Consider the following 14,642-nt stretch of genomic DNA (forward strand, 5'->3'; position numbering starts at 1 on the left):
GTCCACGGTGGAGACCTTCACCTGGGCCCTATCATCTATGCCAAGCCAACCACTGAAAAGCCAGCTGTCCCTGAAGGCAGAGACCTCCAAGGCCACAGGCTACCCTACAAGTGGTCTAAATGGACTGAAAGGGCCCAGTGCTCTCCCTCTGGCTTCACCACTCATCACCTCCCAGGAGCCCCGGGAGTCCCAACAATGGAGGGAGACCCCGCTGTCTCCTCCCAGCCACTAGAGCCTCCGGGTCAGTCTTCACCTCCAGCCCCATCAAGAAAACAAATGACAATAAATGTTGGCAAGAATGTGGTAAAAGGGAAACCTTTCTGCACTGTTGGGAATGTAATCTGGCACAACCATTGTGGAAATGAGTGTGGAAGCTCTTAAGACAGCTAAAAATAGATTTCCCATATGATCCAGCTATAGCACTCCTAGGCATATATCCTAATGACTCTTCTCTCTACCTTAAGAGATACTTACACAACCATGTTTATTGCTGCTCTATTCACTATAGCTAGGAAATGGAACCAGCCTAAATGGCCATCCACAGATGAATGGATAATAAAAGATTTGATACATCTACACAATGGAGTTCTATTCAGCAGTAAAGAAAAATGAAGTTATGAAATTTGCAGGGAAATGGATGGCTCTGGAAAGGATTATACTAAGTAAGGTAACCCAGGCCCAGAAAGCCAAACATCACATGTTCTCACTTATATGAGGATCCTAGCTACAAATATATAGACTTGTGTGTGGTCTGGAATCAAAAATCAGTAGCAGGGCTGGAGAGATGGCTTAGCGGTTAAGCGCTTGCCTGTGAAGCCTAAGGACCCCGGTTCGAGGCTCGGTTCCCCAGGTCCCACGTTAGCCAGATGCACAAGGGGGCGCACGCATCTGGAGTTCATTGCCCATTCTCTCTCTCTCCCTCTGTCTTTCTGTGTCTGTCACTCTCAAATAAATAAATTTAAAAAAAAAATCAGTAGCAGCCGCCCTGAGCGCCGAGGGCAAGGCGGTGCAGACCGCCATCCTGGGGGCACCATGAACGTGGTGTCGGCCTGCGTGCTCCTGACCCAGCGCCTCAGGGATCTGGAGCAGCACCCCAAGGGGAGCGCCAAGATGTCGGACCACAGGGAGAGGCTGAGGAACTCACCATGTCTGAAGGCTGCACCCTGCTATCTCAGGCTTTAAGGGAGAGGTCTTCGCCCAGGACTTTACCGCCAGTGAACTCCAATTATGTGAATTAGCGCCCCGTCCCCGGGACACCCCCCCACACCTGCACCCAATACTCTTTCTTCCAACCCAGGCTACAAAGCCACTTACTCTCTACCCCTCTCCATTTATACCAAAGAAATCATAGGTGAACCCCCAGCCCCATCCCACACCCTATGTGAAATGCTCATGAGGAATCTTCCAGAAGGCAGGGCCATGCACACAACTTACACATGCATGGGGAGGGCCCAGGTGTCCCCTCTGTAGGGATTGGGAGATGGAAGATGGGTAGTCTGCTGGCTGTGGGACCACCCCTGCACCCCCTATCCCTCAACTCAATTTTAGTACCAATTGGGCAGGAGGAAGGTCATGGATTCATTTCTTCTTTTTTAATTAAAAGAAAGGTTACCTTAGTTTTCACTCTTTAGACATGGATGTAGCTACCTTTTTTTTTTTTTTTTTTTTTTTTTTTTGTATGTCATTTTTGTTGAATTAGGAGTATACTTGGTGTGGAAAGAGTATGACTTGGCCACATGATTTGCAAGTGGGGGGGGGGGAGCGACTGTGAGCATGTGTTTTATTTTTTAATTTACACTATAGAGTGATTTTTTTCCCCAATGTCAAGTTTTTACCCTGGATGTACTGGAGTATTTATTTCATATATTAAATTGTTATGTTTCTCATAAAAAAAAAAAATCAGTAGCAGAGGCCCATAAGCTACAAAAAGGCTATAAGGGAGGGAGGAGAGGGAAGGTCTTAAGAGGATGGTGTTGTATATATGTAAGTAGAAGAACAGATTACAGGGAGGGGAAAGGCCTAGGCAAGGTCAGGGGAAGAGACTGTATAAAAGAAAGATGGGGGAGAGAGGGTCAATCAAAATTCAAGATATTCTGAATAAGACATATGAAAATCTACTTTCTTAAATATTGGCGCATCCCGAAGCCACAGATTGTTACTAGAAAATTTTCAGTGCCTGGGATGGGATACTTTCCAGTGAGTTGTTGGCCAGCGAGGTGCCTGTTGCCTCCAAAACATTATAGGCTATTGCCAAGTCCCTTGGTTCCCCTGAGAAAGATATGGTAAGACCCTATTGCTGAAGACTTCACATGCCTGAGTGGCAGAGTCACTGAGAAATCAAGCTGGTGCTGAGCAGACAACATTCTCCCTGTAGCCCACCCAACTGAAAGCTGGAAAAAGCTGCACTATATGCAGTCTCAGGGAGACAGAAGTCATCAGCAGTGAAAACAATGGACACTGGAAACCTCAAGTTTGGCCAGACAGGCCAAGTGACTGAATAAGTACAGTAGGGGCATGTCTGCTCTGGGGAAAACCAAATGCTCTCTAATTGGACTGAAGGCCCACTCTGTGGGAAGGAATATGTTCCTGGTACTGAAACCCTAATCAAAAGGCTATGGCAGGGGAAGTCATGAGCCTTAGGGGTAGAAAACCTGCTCTTGTCTGGATAAATGCATATATTACTCTCACCAAATTGTTCTGTAAGCACTACAATTAATGTTCATATTCATATATTAATGCTACTCTCATTTCTGGCTAGATAAGCTTCATTTTTCAGATGGCAATGACCACTGGGATGAACCAAAAGGCAACATAGTGCTGAAAAGAAGGGACAGAGGAGTGTCCAGCACTGAAGCATCTCACACCCTCCAAGGCTCAGGGTCCACTGTGGAAGAGGTGGCAGAAAGAATGTAAGAGCCAAAGGAAGCCCGGAGAGAATTTGGCCTCGATATCCAAGACCTCACAGTGTCTAGCAATATCCACACAAGACCCTCATAATAGGAAAAAAAGGTGACAACATCAAATTAAGAGACTAATGGAGAGAGGGAGGGAATATGATGGAGAGCAGAGTTATGAAGGGGAAAGTGGGAGAGGGAGGGAAATACCATGGTTTGTTGTCTGTAAGTATAGAATTCGTCAATAAGCTTTTTTTAAAAATAAATAAATGGGACTAGGGCTGGAGAGATGGCTTAGCAGCTGAGGCACTTGACTGTGAAGCCTAAAGACCCAGGTTCAATTCCCAAGAACCCACGTAAGCCAGATGTACATGGTGGCACATGTGTCTGGAGTTTGTTTGCAGTGGCTAGAGGCCCTGGCATGCCCATTCTCTCTCTAATAAAGAAAATAAAAATAAAATATATTAAAAAAAACTACAGCCAGGCATGGTGGCACATGCCTTTAATCCCAGCACTTGGGAGGCAGAGGTAGGCAGATGGCTGAGTTCAAGGCCACCCTGAGACTACATAGTGAATTCCAGATCAGCCTGGACTAGAGTGAGACCCTACCTCAAACAAACAAACAAAAAAAAAAGTACTAGTTTGGCCAGGTGTTGTGGTACACGCCTTTAATCCCAGCACTCAGGAGGCAGAAGTAGGAAGATCATCTACTTAGAGTGAGACCCTTCCTTGAAAAACAAAAATAAAACAACCAATCAAAAACAAATAGTACTAGCTTGTACTGAAAGGAATAAAATGAAGACTATTAGACAACTGGGATCTTATACAACAGGGACAAAAGGACTATGAGGTACCGGAAGAGAAAAGCAGCCACTTTTCCTAGTGAAAAGTACAGCTCACCACATCTAAGATGCCACTTACTGTTTGTGTGACTGAATTGACTTTCAGACTTAGGGACTCGTAGGCTAATGCCTGCAGTCGCTGACCTGACTGGAAATGGCAGCAGGTGACATACTTCAAGGTGAAGGGGGATTGGAACCGAAACGAAAAGCAGCACGAGTCTGGGGCACGGCCCTCTTACCTGTACATTCTCTGCAGGTCGGATGCTAAGATGCCCGTGTCCACATACTTGCCACATCTGTTACTGGAGAGGTACTAAAACAGAAACAGAACAAAGAGAAACACTCAATATTTTTTGTTTGTTTGTTTTGTTTTATTTTTTGAGGTAGGGTCTCACTCTAGCCCAGGCTGACCTGGAATTTACTACTGTAGTTTCAGTGTGACCTTGAACTCATGACGACCCACCAACCTCTGCCTGCATGCCCAGCTAACTCAATACTTCTTACTTAGTGATTTTATTCAGCAAGCAAGAGACTGTGTTATTGCAAAATATTATTCTTCAATGCAAACACTTCAAAAATAAAGTATACCACAGCCGGGTATGGTGGAGCATGCCTTAAATCCCAACTCTCTTGAGGTAGAGGTAGGAGGAGTGCTATAAGTTTGAAGCCACCCTGAGACTACATAGTGAATCTCAGGCCAGCCTGGGCTAGAGTGAGACTATACCATGGGGGAAAAAAAAATAAGGGTGCATAGGTTTGATTCTCCAGGACCCACATGTACAAGGGAGCACATGCATCCGAAGTTTGTTTGCAGTGGCAGAAGGCCCTGGCGCATCCATTTTTTCTCATTCTCTCTCCCCCTCTGGCAAATAAATAAATAAAAATAAATAAAATATTTAAAAATAGGGGTACAAAGATAACTCAGCAGTTAAGGTACATGCCTGCAAAGCCTAAGGACCCACATTTGATTCCCCAGCACCCACATTAAAGCCACATGCACAATGGCACATGCATCTGGAGTTTGTTTACAGTGGCCCTGATATGCCCATTCTCTGTCTCTTTTCTTTTTGTTGTTGTTTTTTTTCAACGTAGGGTTTCACTCTAGTCCAGGCAGACCTGGAATTCACTATGTAGTCTCAGGGTGGCCTCGAACCTGGCTCTGTCTCTCTTCTTCCAAATAAATAAATAAATAAATTCAGCCAGGCATGGTGGCACATATCTTTAATCCCAGCACTTGGGAGGCAGAGGTAGGAGGATCACCATATGTTGTAGCCCATCCTGAGACTAAATAGTAAACTCCAGGACAGCCTGGACTAGAGCATGACCCTACCTTGAAATAAATAAATAAATAAATAAAGTATACCATAAAACATAAACTAAAAAAATAACCAAAGCCTCAAGTCTACACTGGTGCAGTAACATAATTAGCCACTATGACAACCTATGATTAGAATAACTTCAAGGCAATCAGTGAAAACTTAACTACAAAAATAGACACGGGGACTTCCGGTTAAGATGGCGGCTTAGGAACCACACCAAAGCAGCCTAGGGGAGAAAGAGCCAAAGAAAACCCAGCAAAATACACATTTTTACTAAAAAGTGAGGTGTATAAGAAACTAAAACGGCAGCAGAGAAGTAGGAGAGATCAGCACATCCAGAGCCACACAGGCAGGCCTAAGAGGCTCCAGCAGCGGCAGCAGCAGCTCCAGCAGTGGTGGTGCCAGGTCTGTGGGGCCACAGCTGCCAGGCTCGGTTTGCCCCACAGGAAAAGCCAGTTATAGCTCCAGAAAACAGAACAGCGGTCCAGCGGTCCAGCCAGCCTACTTGACCCCACAGGGCATCAAAGAGGGATGCAAGCAGAGCGCAGCATAACTGAGACCAAAATCATCCAAAAAGGTAACTGGGCTTGCACCAGGGAAGGGTCTCACTTGGTTGCACGCTGACTTGGATCCCTCAACAGACCAGAAATCTTAACCTCTATGTTGATAGAGGATCTGGCTGTTATAACACCTATTCTTGCATAAATACTCTGTGCTGTTTTTCATTGAATGTGTACATTGTTTAGTTAAATTGTAGAATCTATCTGGATTTTGTTCCACTCAGCCTACTTGAATACTCCCATAGCAGGCAAACCCAACCCCTAGGAACACCTTTGTAGATCCTCTCAGAGTCTTAAGAGCCACACTTAACACCTTAAGCTCCTACCCTGAAGATATATAACATCAGATCAATTGATACAGCTAAGAATACCCAGCTAGCTAGAAAATCCAAGCATTAACTTCATCCAAGATGCAAAAATAACTACACTATAACACAAGAAACACTAAAAATCAAGACAATATAAATCCACCAAAAAGTATTAATGCAGCATCAGAAATGACCTTCAGTGAGAATGAGTTAGAGGAAATGCCTGAGAAAGATTTCAAAAGAATGATTGTAAATATGTTCAAAGAAGTCAAAGAAGAAATCAAAGGAATGAAAGAGGAAATCAAAGGAATCAAAGAAGACACAGGACACCAATTTAATAAAACAGAGGTCAATACAAGACATAAATAAGGAACTAGACATAGTAAAGAAAAACCAGTCAGAATTACTAGCAATGAAGAACACAGTTAATGAAATAAAAAATTGTAGAAAATCTCACCAGCAGAATGGATGAAGGAGAGGACAGAATATCTAAGCTAGAAAACCAGGTGGCAGATCTAATACAATCCAACAAAGAAAAGACAAACTAATAGAAAAGTATGAAAGGGAATTTCAAGATATTCGAGACACTATGAAAAGATCAAACATAAAAATTTAGGGCATAGCCTGATATTCGATAAAAATGCCAAAAATATTCATTGGAGAAAAGACAGTCTCTTCAGCAAATGGTGTTGGGAAAACTGGGTATGTATCTATAGAAGGATGAAAATAGATTCTTCTGTCTCTCCATGCACAAGAATTAAGTCCAAATAGATTAAAGACCTTAACATCAGACCAGAAACTCTAAAACTGCTAGACAAAAAAGCAGGGGAAACCCTTCAACATATTGGTCTTGGCAAAGACTTTCTGAATAAAACCCCAATTGCTCAGGCAATATAACCACATATTAACCACTGGGACCTCATGAAATTACAAAGATTTTATACTACAAAGGACACTGTGAATAAAACAAAGAGGCAACTTGCAGAATGGGAAAAAATCTTCACCAGCTATTCATCTGATAGAGGATTAATATCTAGGATATACAAAGAACTCAAAAAGTTAAATAATAAGGAATCAAACAAGCCAATCAAAAAATGGGCTATGAGGGGGCTGGAGAGATGGCTTGGCGGTTAAGCGCTTGCCTATGAAGCCTAAGGACCCCGGTTCGAGGCTCGGTTCCCCAGGTCCCACGCTAGCCAGATGCACAAGGGGGCGCACGTACCTGGAGTTCGTTTGCAGAGGCTGGAAGCCCTTTCGCGCCCATTCCCTCTCCCTCTATCTGTCTTTCTCTCTGTGTCTGTCGCTCTCAAATAAATAAATTTTTAAAAAAAATTTTTTTAAAAATGGGCTATGAAATGTATATACTATGCTTATCAAACTGCCCAATAAGCACTTCTGTTAATGTTCACACCTTATATTAATGCTACTCTCACTTTTGATTGAGAATCTTCTCTTTTCCGATGGCAGTGACCTTGGAACGACTCAGAAGATATCATGGAAGGAGACATAAAGGGAAGAGAAAGGAAGGGAGGAGGGTACTTAATAGGTTGATATTGTATATATGTAAGTACAATGATTGAGATGGGGAAATAATATGATGGAGAATGGAATTGCAAAGGGGAAAGTGGGGGGAGAGGGAATTACCATGGGATTTTTTTTATAATTATGGAAAATGCTAATAAAAATTTTAAAAAAAGATATCATGGTGATGGAAAGAAATGACCGCAGTACTCAGTACTGCAATATCTGTATCACACCTTCCAAGGCTCAGGGTCTAATGCAGAAGAGGCGGTGAAAAGAAAGAGCCAAAGGAAGGGCAGGACTCCATACAACATGCTCCCTCCAGACACAAAATGGCCTGGATATCCATGGCCTCACAGTGCCTGATACTACCTACACAAGACCATCATAAGAGGAGGAAAGATCAAGACATAAGTAAAAGAGCGACTGACGGAGATGGAGAGGGGGTAGGGTGGACAGTGGAGTTTCAAAGGGGTAAGTGGGGGGAGGGTGGGTATCACCACGGGTTATTTTTTATAATCATGGAAGTTGTTAATAAAAAATTAAAATTTTTTTTAAAAAATGGGCTATGAAAAGGGAAAGCGTGGGGGGAGGGAGGGAATTAACATGGGATATTTTTTTATAATCATGGAAAATGCTAATAAAAATTTTTTAAAAATGGGAGCTAAATAGAGAGTTCTCAAGGGAAAAAATACTGATGGCCTATAAGGATCTAAAAAAAAGTTCTACATCACTAGTCATCAGGGAAATGCAGATTAAAACTACATCGAGATTCCATCTCACTCCTGTCAGATTGGCTACCATCAAGAAAACAAATGATCATAAATGCTGGCGGGGATGTGGAAAAAGAGGAACCCTTCTACACTGTTGGTGGGAATGCAACCTGGTCCAGCCATTGTGGAAATCAGTGTGGAGGTTCCTAAAACAGCTAAAGATTGATCTACCATATGACCCAGCTATAGCACTCCTAGGCATCCTAAGAACTCATCTCATTTCCTTAGAAGTACATGCTCAACCATGTTTATTGCTGCTCAATTTATAACAGCTGGGAAATGGAACCAGCCTAGATGTCCCTCAATTGATGAGTGGATAATGAAGATGTGGTACATTTATACAATGGAGTTCTACTCAGCGGTAAAGAAAAATGGAGTTATGAAATTTGCAGAAAAATGGAGGGATCTGGAAAGGATTATACTAAGTGAGGTAACCCAGGCCCAGAAAGCCAAGTGTCACATGCTCTCCATCATATGTGGATCCTAGCTACAGATGATTGGGCTTCTGTGTGAGAAGGAAAAAACTCAGTAGCAGAGGCCAATAAGCTAAAAAAGAGATACAAAGGGAAAAGAAAGGAAGGAAGGAGGGTACTTAATAGGTTGGTATTGTACATATGTAAGTAGAAGAATAGATTAACGGGGAGTGAAAAGGACCAAAATGAGATCAGGGTAGGAGATTGAATAAAGGAAAGGTGGAGGGAGGGCTAATCAAAACCTAAGAGGATATAAATAAATCATATGGAATCTTCTGGTTTTGGACCATGGAACACTCAGGAGCCGTACAGCATTGCTAGAAATTTTTCAGGGCCAGGGATGGGATACCTTCCAGTGAGTTGTTGGCCAGGGAGGTCCCTGAGGCCCCCAAAACATTATAGGCCATTGCCGAGGCCCTTGGTTTCCCACCAAGAATCGATGGTAAGACCCTATAGCTGAAGACTCCACATACTTGGGCTGCAAGGCCACTGAGAAATCCTGCTGGAACTGAGCTGATAACCTCCTCCATGTAGACCAGCTGACAGAAAGCTGGAAGAAGCCATTCTACATGCAGTTCAATGGGAGAAAGAGATACCACCAGTAGAGATACTCAACAGTGGACACTGCAAGCCTTATATTTTGCCAGCCAGGCCAAATGAGCCAATGGGTGCAATAGTGGCACGTCTGCCATGGTGGAAACCAACTGCCCTCCAATTGGACCGGAGGCCCGCTCCATGGGAGGGAATACATCTCTGATACTGAAAACTTAAAACAGGAGTAGTCATAAGCCCTAGGGGTGTAACATCTGCTGATGTCTGGATAAGTGTATATACTATGCTTATCAAACTGCCCAATAAGCACTTCTCTTAATATTTATACCCTTATATTAAAGCTACTCTCACTTTGAGCAGAGAATCTTCTCTTTTCAGATGGCAGTGACCTTGGAACAACTCAGAAGGTATCATGGTGCTGGAAAGAAGTGACTAGAGTACCGAGTAACATCTCGATCACACCTTCCAAGGCTCAGGGTCTAATGCAGAAGAGGTGGTAGAAAGAATGTAAGAGCCAAATGAAGGGTAGGACTCCTTACAACGTGCTCCCTCCAGACATAAAATGGCCTCGATTTCCATGACCTCATGGTGCCTGACACTACCTACACAAGATCATCATAAGAGGAGAGAAAGATTATGACATCAAAATAAAAGAGACTTACTGAGATGGGGAGGGGATATGATGGAGAATGGAATTTCAAAGGGGAAAGGGGGGGGAGGGAGGGTATTACCATGGGATATTTTTTATAATCATGGAAAATGTTAATAAAAATTGAGAGTAAAAAAAGGCCAGTCTGGGGCTGGAGAGATGGCTTAGTGATTAAGTGCTTGCCTGTGAAGCCTAAGGACCCTGGTTCAAGGCTCAATTCCCCAGGACCCACATTAGCCAGATGCACAAGGGACTGCACGCGTATGGAATTTGTCTGCAGTGGCTGGAGGCCCTGGCACGCCCATTCTCTCCCTCTCTCTCTCTTTCTCTCTCTCTGTTGCACTAAAATAAATAAATAAAATTAAAAAAAATAGACACACACATATATTTAACTACTATATCTTCTGTTCCAAAACATACCAGAATATAGCAGCAACACTGTGATATTTAACATTTGTCAAACACTGCAGAATTATTAGCTTAAGTTCAGTTATAATATTAAACTATTCTTTTCCCCTTTAAGATTGCTGTTGCCTAGGCTTGTCTTGAACTATAGCACTTGCCTAGCATATGCAACCCCGGGTTCCACCGCCAGCACCAAAATAATGATGATGATAAATAATAATAAAATCCAGGCATGGCCAGGAAACAGAGGAAGGAGGATGGCCATGAGTTCAAGACCTCCCTGAAACTAAATAGTGAACACCAGGTCAACCTAGGCTAGAGTAACACCTTACCTCAAAAAAAAAAAAAAAAAAGAGGTCAAATAAAAATAAAAGAAATAAAAAATGATAAGTTTTTTTTTACTCCAGATGTATCAGAAACCATTCTAACATTTTTTATAAAGTATCTTTTTTGAACAATTCTTATTTTTATTTATTTATTTGAGAGCAACAGACAGAGAAAGAGGCAGAGAGAGAGAGACAGAGAGAGAGAGAGAATGGGTGCACCAGGGCCTCCAGTCAATGCAAACGAACTCCAGATGCATATGCCCCCTTGTGCATCTGTCTAACATGGGTCCTGGGGAATTGAGCTTCGAATGGGGGGTCCTTAGGCTTCACAGGCAAGCACTTAACCACTAAGCCATTTCTCCAGCCCCACTCTAACATTCTGACTAGTGCTCTGATAAGCTTTAATTTTCCCTTTAATATGATCATGCTGGCTGCTCTGCAGAGGAGATGTAAAGTAGGACCACAGAGCTCAGATGACTAATGCAATAGTAACAGGGTGATAGTTTGGGCTAGAATGGAGGGAGGGAGAGATGGTGCCTGCATTTGAAAGGTTTTTTCTTTGGTTTTTTTTTTTTTTTCTTTTTTGGAGGTAGGGTCTCACTCTAGCCCAGGGTTAGATCACACCTGGCTGGATTGTTTTTTGAAAAAGTGTCTCTGTATGTAGTCTTACCTGGCCTCCAAATGTCAATCTTCCCATCTAAGATTCTGAAGCGCTGCAATTAGACACCAGCACACCCCACCTGGATTTTGAATATTTGGAAGGTAAAACCAACCATGTAAAGGACTGCATATAAGAAATGAAAGAGCTGGGCGTGGTGGTGTACACCTTTAATCCCAGCACTTGGGAGGCAGAGGTAGCCATGTGTTCAAGACCAGCCTGAAACTACATAGTGAGTTCCAGGTCAGCCTGAGCTAGACTAAAACCCTACCTTGGGGTAAAAAAAAAAAGACAAAAAGTAAAAGAAAGGGTTTATGATCTTGACAACTACACAGATGGTGGTGTCATTTCCTGAGATAAAAGACAGTAAGAAAATGCAGAAAAACAAATCAAACACTGCATTTGTACTCATCAGACTTGAGACAGATTTCAGACAGATACTGATGATAAGACATCAATTAGGCAGCTTTAGGAGGGAGGGAATTACCATGGGATATTGCTTACAATTATGGTAGTTGTCAATAAAGAGTGTATGTGTGTGAGTGTGTATGAATATATAAAATAAAAAATTAGGCAGCTTTATACCAGTCTGGAATTCAACATGAAACCCTGAACTGGAGATCTAAATCTAGGTGTCATGAATCTAGGCAGGATGAGATCCCCTGAGAATTATGAACAGGTATGGAAGTAGAATGAGGCAAACAAGCCAGAGAGGCTCAGAGCACTTCTGAATCCACAGCACTGGCTGCATTAAGACTAGCAAAGGCCGGGCATGGTAGTGCACACCTTTAATCCCAGCACTTGAGGGGCAGATGTAGGAGAATCACTGTGTTGCCATGAGTTTGAGGACAGCCAGAGACTACACAGTGAATTTCAGGTCAGCCTGGGCTACAGTGAGACTCTACCTCAAAACACCAAAAAAAAAAAGAAAGAAAGAAAGTAAATGAAGCCATGTTGGGTGGGAGGATCACAGTGAGTTCAAGGCCATAGTTAAGTTCCAGGTCAATCTGGGCTAGAGGGGGACCCTACCTCTGGAAAAAAATAAAAAGAAAATTTAGAAAATATCTTTCATGGCTCAGTGGTTGAGGCACTTGCCTGCAAAGCCTAACAACCAGGGTTTGATTCCCAGTAGCCACGCAAGGGCAGATGCAGAATGGAGCATGCATCTGACGTTTGCAGTGGCTAGGGGCCCTGAAGTGCACATGTCTATCGTCTGTCTCTGTCCCTTGCCCTCTCCCCTTGCCAAGAAAGGAAGAAAAAGAATGATACAGGGCCAGAGGGATGGCTTAGTAGTTAAGGCATTTGTCTGTGAAGCCTAAGGACCAATGTAAGCCAGATGCATAAGGGGGGTGCATGCATCTGGAGTTTGTTTTCAGTGGCTGGAGGCCCTAATACAGCCATTCTCGCTCTCTCCCCTTTTTGTCTCAAATAAATAAAATTTAAAAAAAGAAAAGAAAAGAAAAGCCAGAGGCGATGGCACACGCCTTTCTTTAACACCAGCACTCTGGAGGCAGAGGTAGGAGGATCACTGTGAGTTTGAGGCCATCCTGAGACTACATAGTGAATTCCAGGTCAGCCTGAGCTAGAATGAAACCCTACCCAGAAAAAGGGGGAAAAAAAATTGACAGAAAGGTAGATGATAGATCTCTTTAAATGGATGATTGATTGATAAAACAGGCATCTCTCTCTCCTTTTATTTTATTTTAGGTTTCTCGAGGTAAGGTCTGACTCTAGCCCAGGCTGACCTGGAATTCACTATGTAGTCTCAGGGTGGCCTGGAACACACAGGGATCCTCTGCCTCTTTTGGGATTAAAGGCGGGCATCACCACACCTGGCTTGTCTCCCTCCTTTTATTCAGACAGCTGGCAGGTGACGGCTCCATTCCAAAGCACGGGGGTCTATGGGTGGTTTTGAACATAAATAAAATAAAAAAACAGTACCCACTACCTCTTCCCACTGCTTCCTAAAATAACAGCAAGCTCTGGAGAGGGGATATTAGTGTTTTCTTGAAGATCCCCTCAGGTGTGGCACCATGTGTTCCCCTAAGGGAAGTTCTATCCCAGCCAGGCATTGGTGCACAGGCCGTTCATCCCAGCACTAGGACCTCTATGAGTTCGAGGCCAGCCTGTGGATACTGAGTGAGTTCCAGGTCAACCTGCGCTAGAGTAACCCTTCCTCGGAAAAAGAAAGGAAAGAAAAGTTAAGTTCCTACTCTACTTTTTTTTCCTTTTTTTTTTTTCCTAAGTAGGGTCTCACTCTAGCTCAGGCTGACCTGGAATTCACTGTGGAATCTCAGGGTGGCCTCGAACTCACGGTGATCCTCCTACCTCTGCCTCCCGAGAGCTGGGATGAAAGGCGTGCGCCACCACGCCCGGCCTACCCTAACTTTTTAAAAATTTTATTTTTATTTATTTTACTAGACGGAGAGAGAGAGATAGAGAGAAAATGGGCGCACTAGGGCCTCTAGTCACTGCAAACGAAACTCCAGATGCGTGCGCCACCATGTGCATCATTACGTGGGACCTGGAGAATCGAACCTGAGTCCTTAAGCTTCACAGGTAAGGGCCTTAACTGGTAAGCCATCCCTCCGACCCCCTACCCTGATTTAACAAGAAATTAACTCAATTCCGCCCACGATGCGGTGGGAGAGAGAGGCTCAGGGACGGGACCGAGGCGCCGGCGTGGGAGCCCCGCACGCACCTGAATGACGCGCTGCTTCAGCCGGCCGTCCACGAACCCCGCGGGCCTGGCCTTCATGCTGTCCGCGAGCGACCGCCGCGGCTGGCTACCCACACGGACCAGGCCTCCCCGGGGCTGTCCGCCGCGATCGCCGACCCTGCTACGTCGGAAACGAGCTGTGCCCGGCCCAGCCCGCGCCGTTCTCCACAGCACGGGAGCCCCGCGAGAGACGGAAACACGGCCGGCGGGCGGCGGAAGCCCACCCGGAAGTGCCGCCGTGAGGGCAGCCTTCTCGCTTTGCAGGCTTGTCTAACGGCGCCCGGAGTGGCTAGGACCCCACGGAACACGGTCAACCTCATTGGTTCCCAGCTGAGCCGACGCCCCGCCCACCCAGTCTTGGCGCCTGCGCAGACCCTCAAGCCGCTGGTAAACCGCAACTATTGATTCTTTCGGTTCATTCCAGCCTGGGGGGGGCCAATACAAAAATAGCTGTGTGCATAAGTTCGAGGCCGCCCTGAGACTACATAGTGAATTACAGGTTAGCCTGAGCTGGAGTGAGACCCTACCTCGAAAAACAACAACAAAAAAAATCATTTGAGGGCTGGAGAGATAACTTAGAAGCTAATGTTCTTGCCTGCAAAGCTAAAGGACCCAAGTTTGATTTGCCAGTGCCCACATAAAG

General features: G+C 44.3%; 1 protein-coding gene across 1 annotated transcript in view; it reads right to left on the minus strand.

Annotated features, from left to right (window-relative positions):
- Nvl (nuclear VCP like) overlaps nucleotides 1–14,203 on the minus strand; it is a 79,394-nt gene extending 65,191 nt beyond the window's left edge. Inside the window, exons 1-2 of the mRNA XM_045141362.1 lie at nucleotides 13,982–14,203; nucleotides 3,976–4,049 (exon numbers count right to left, since the gene is read on the minus strand). Coding sequence (XP_044997297.1) covers nucleotides 3,976–4,049; nucleotides 13,982–14,038 — 131 coding nt within the window. The 5' untranslated portion in view covers nucleotides 14,039–14,203. The remainder of the gene's footprint in view (nucleotides 1–3,975; nucleotides 4,050–13,981) is intronic.
- Nucleotides 14,204–14,642: the final 439 nt, after the last annotated feature.

The sequence above is a fragment of the Jaculus jaculus genome, chromosome 1 (genome assembly GCF_020740685.1).
Source record: "Jaculus jaculus isolate mJacJac1 chromosome 1, mJacJac1.mat.Y.cur, whole genome shotgun sequence".
Classification (NCBI taxonomy): Eukaryota; Metazoa; Chordata; class Mammalia; order Rodentia; family Dipodidae; genus Jaculus; species Jaculus jaculus.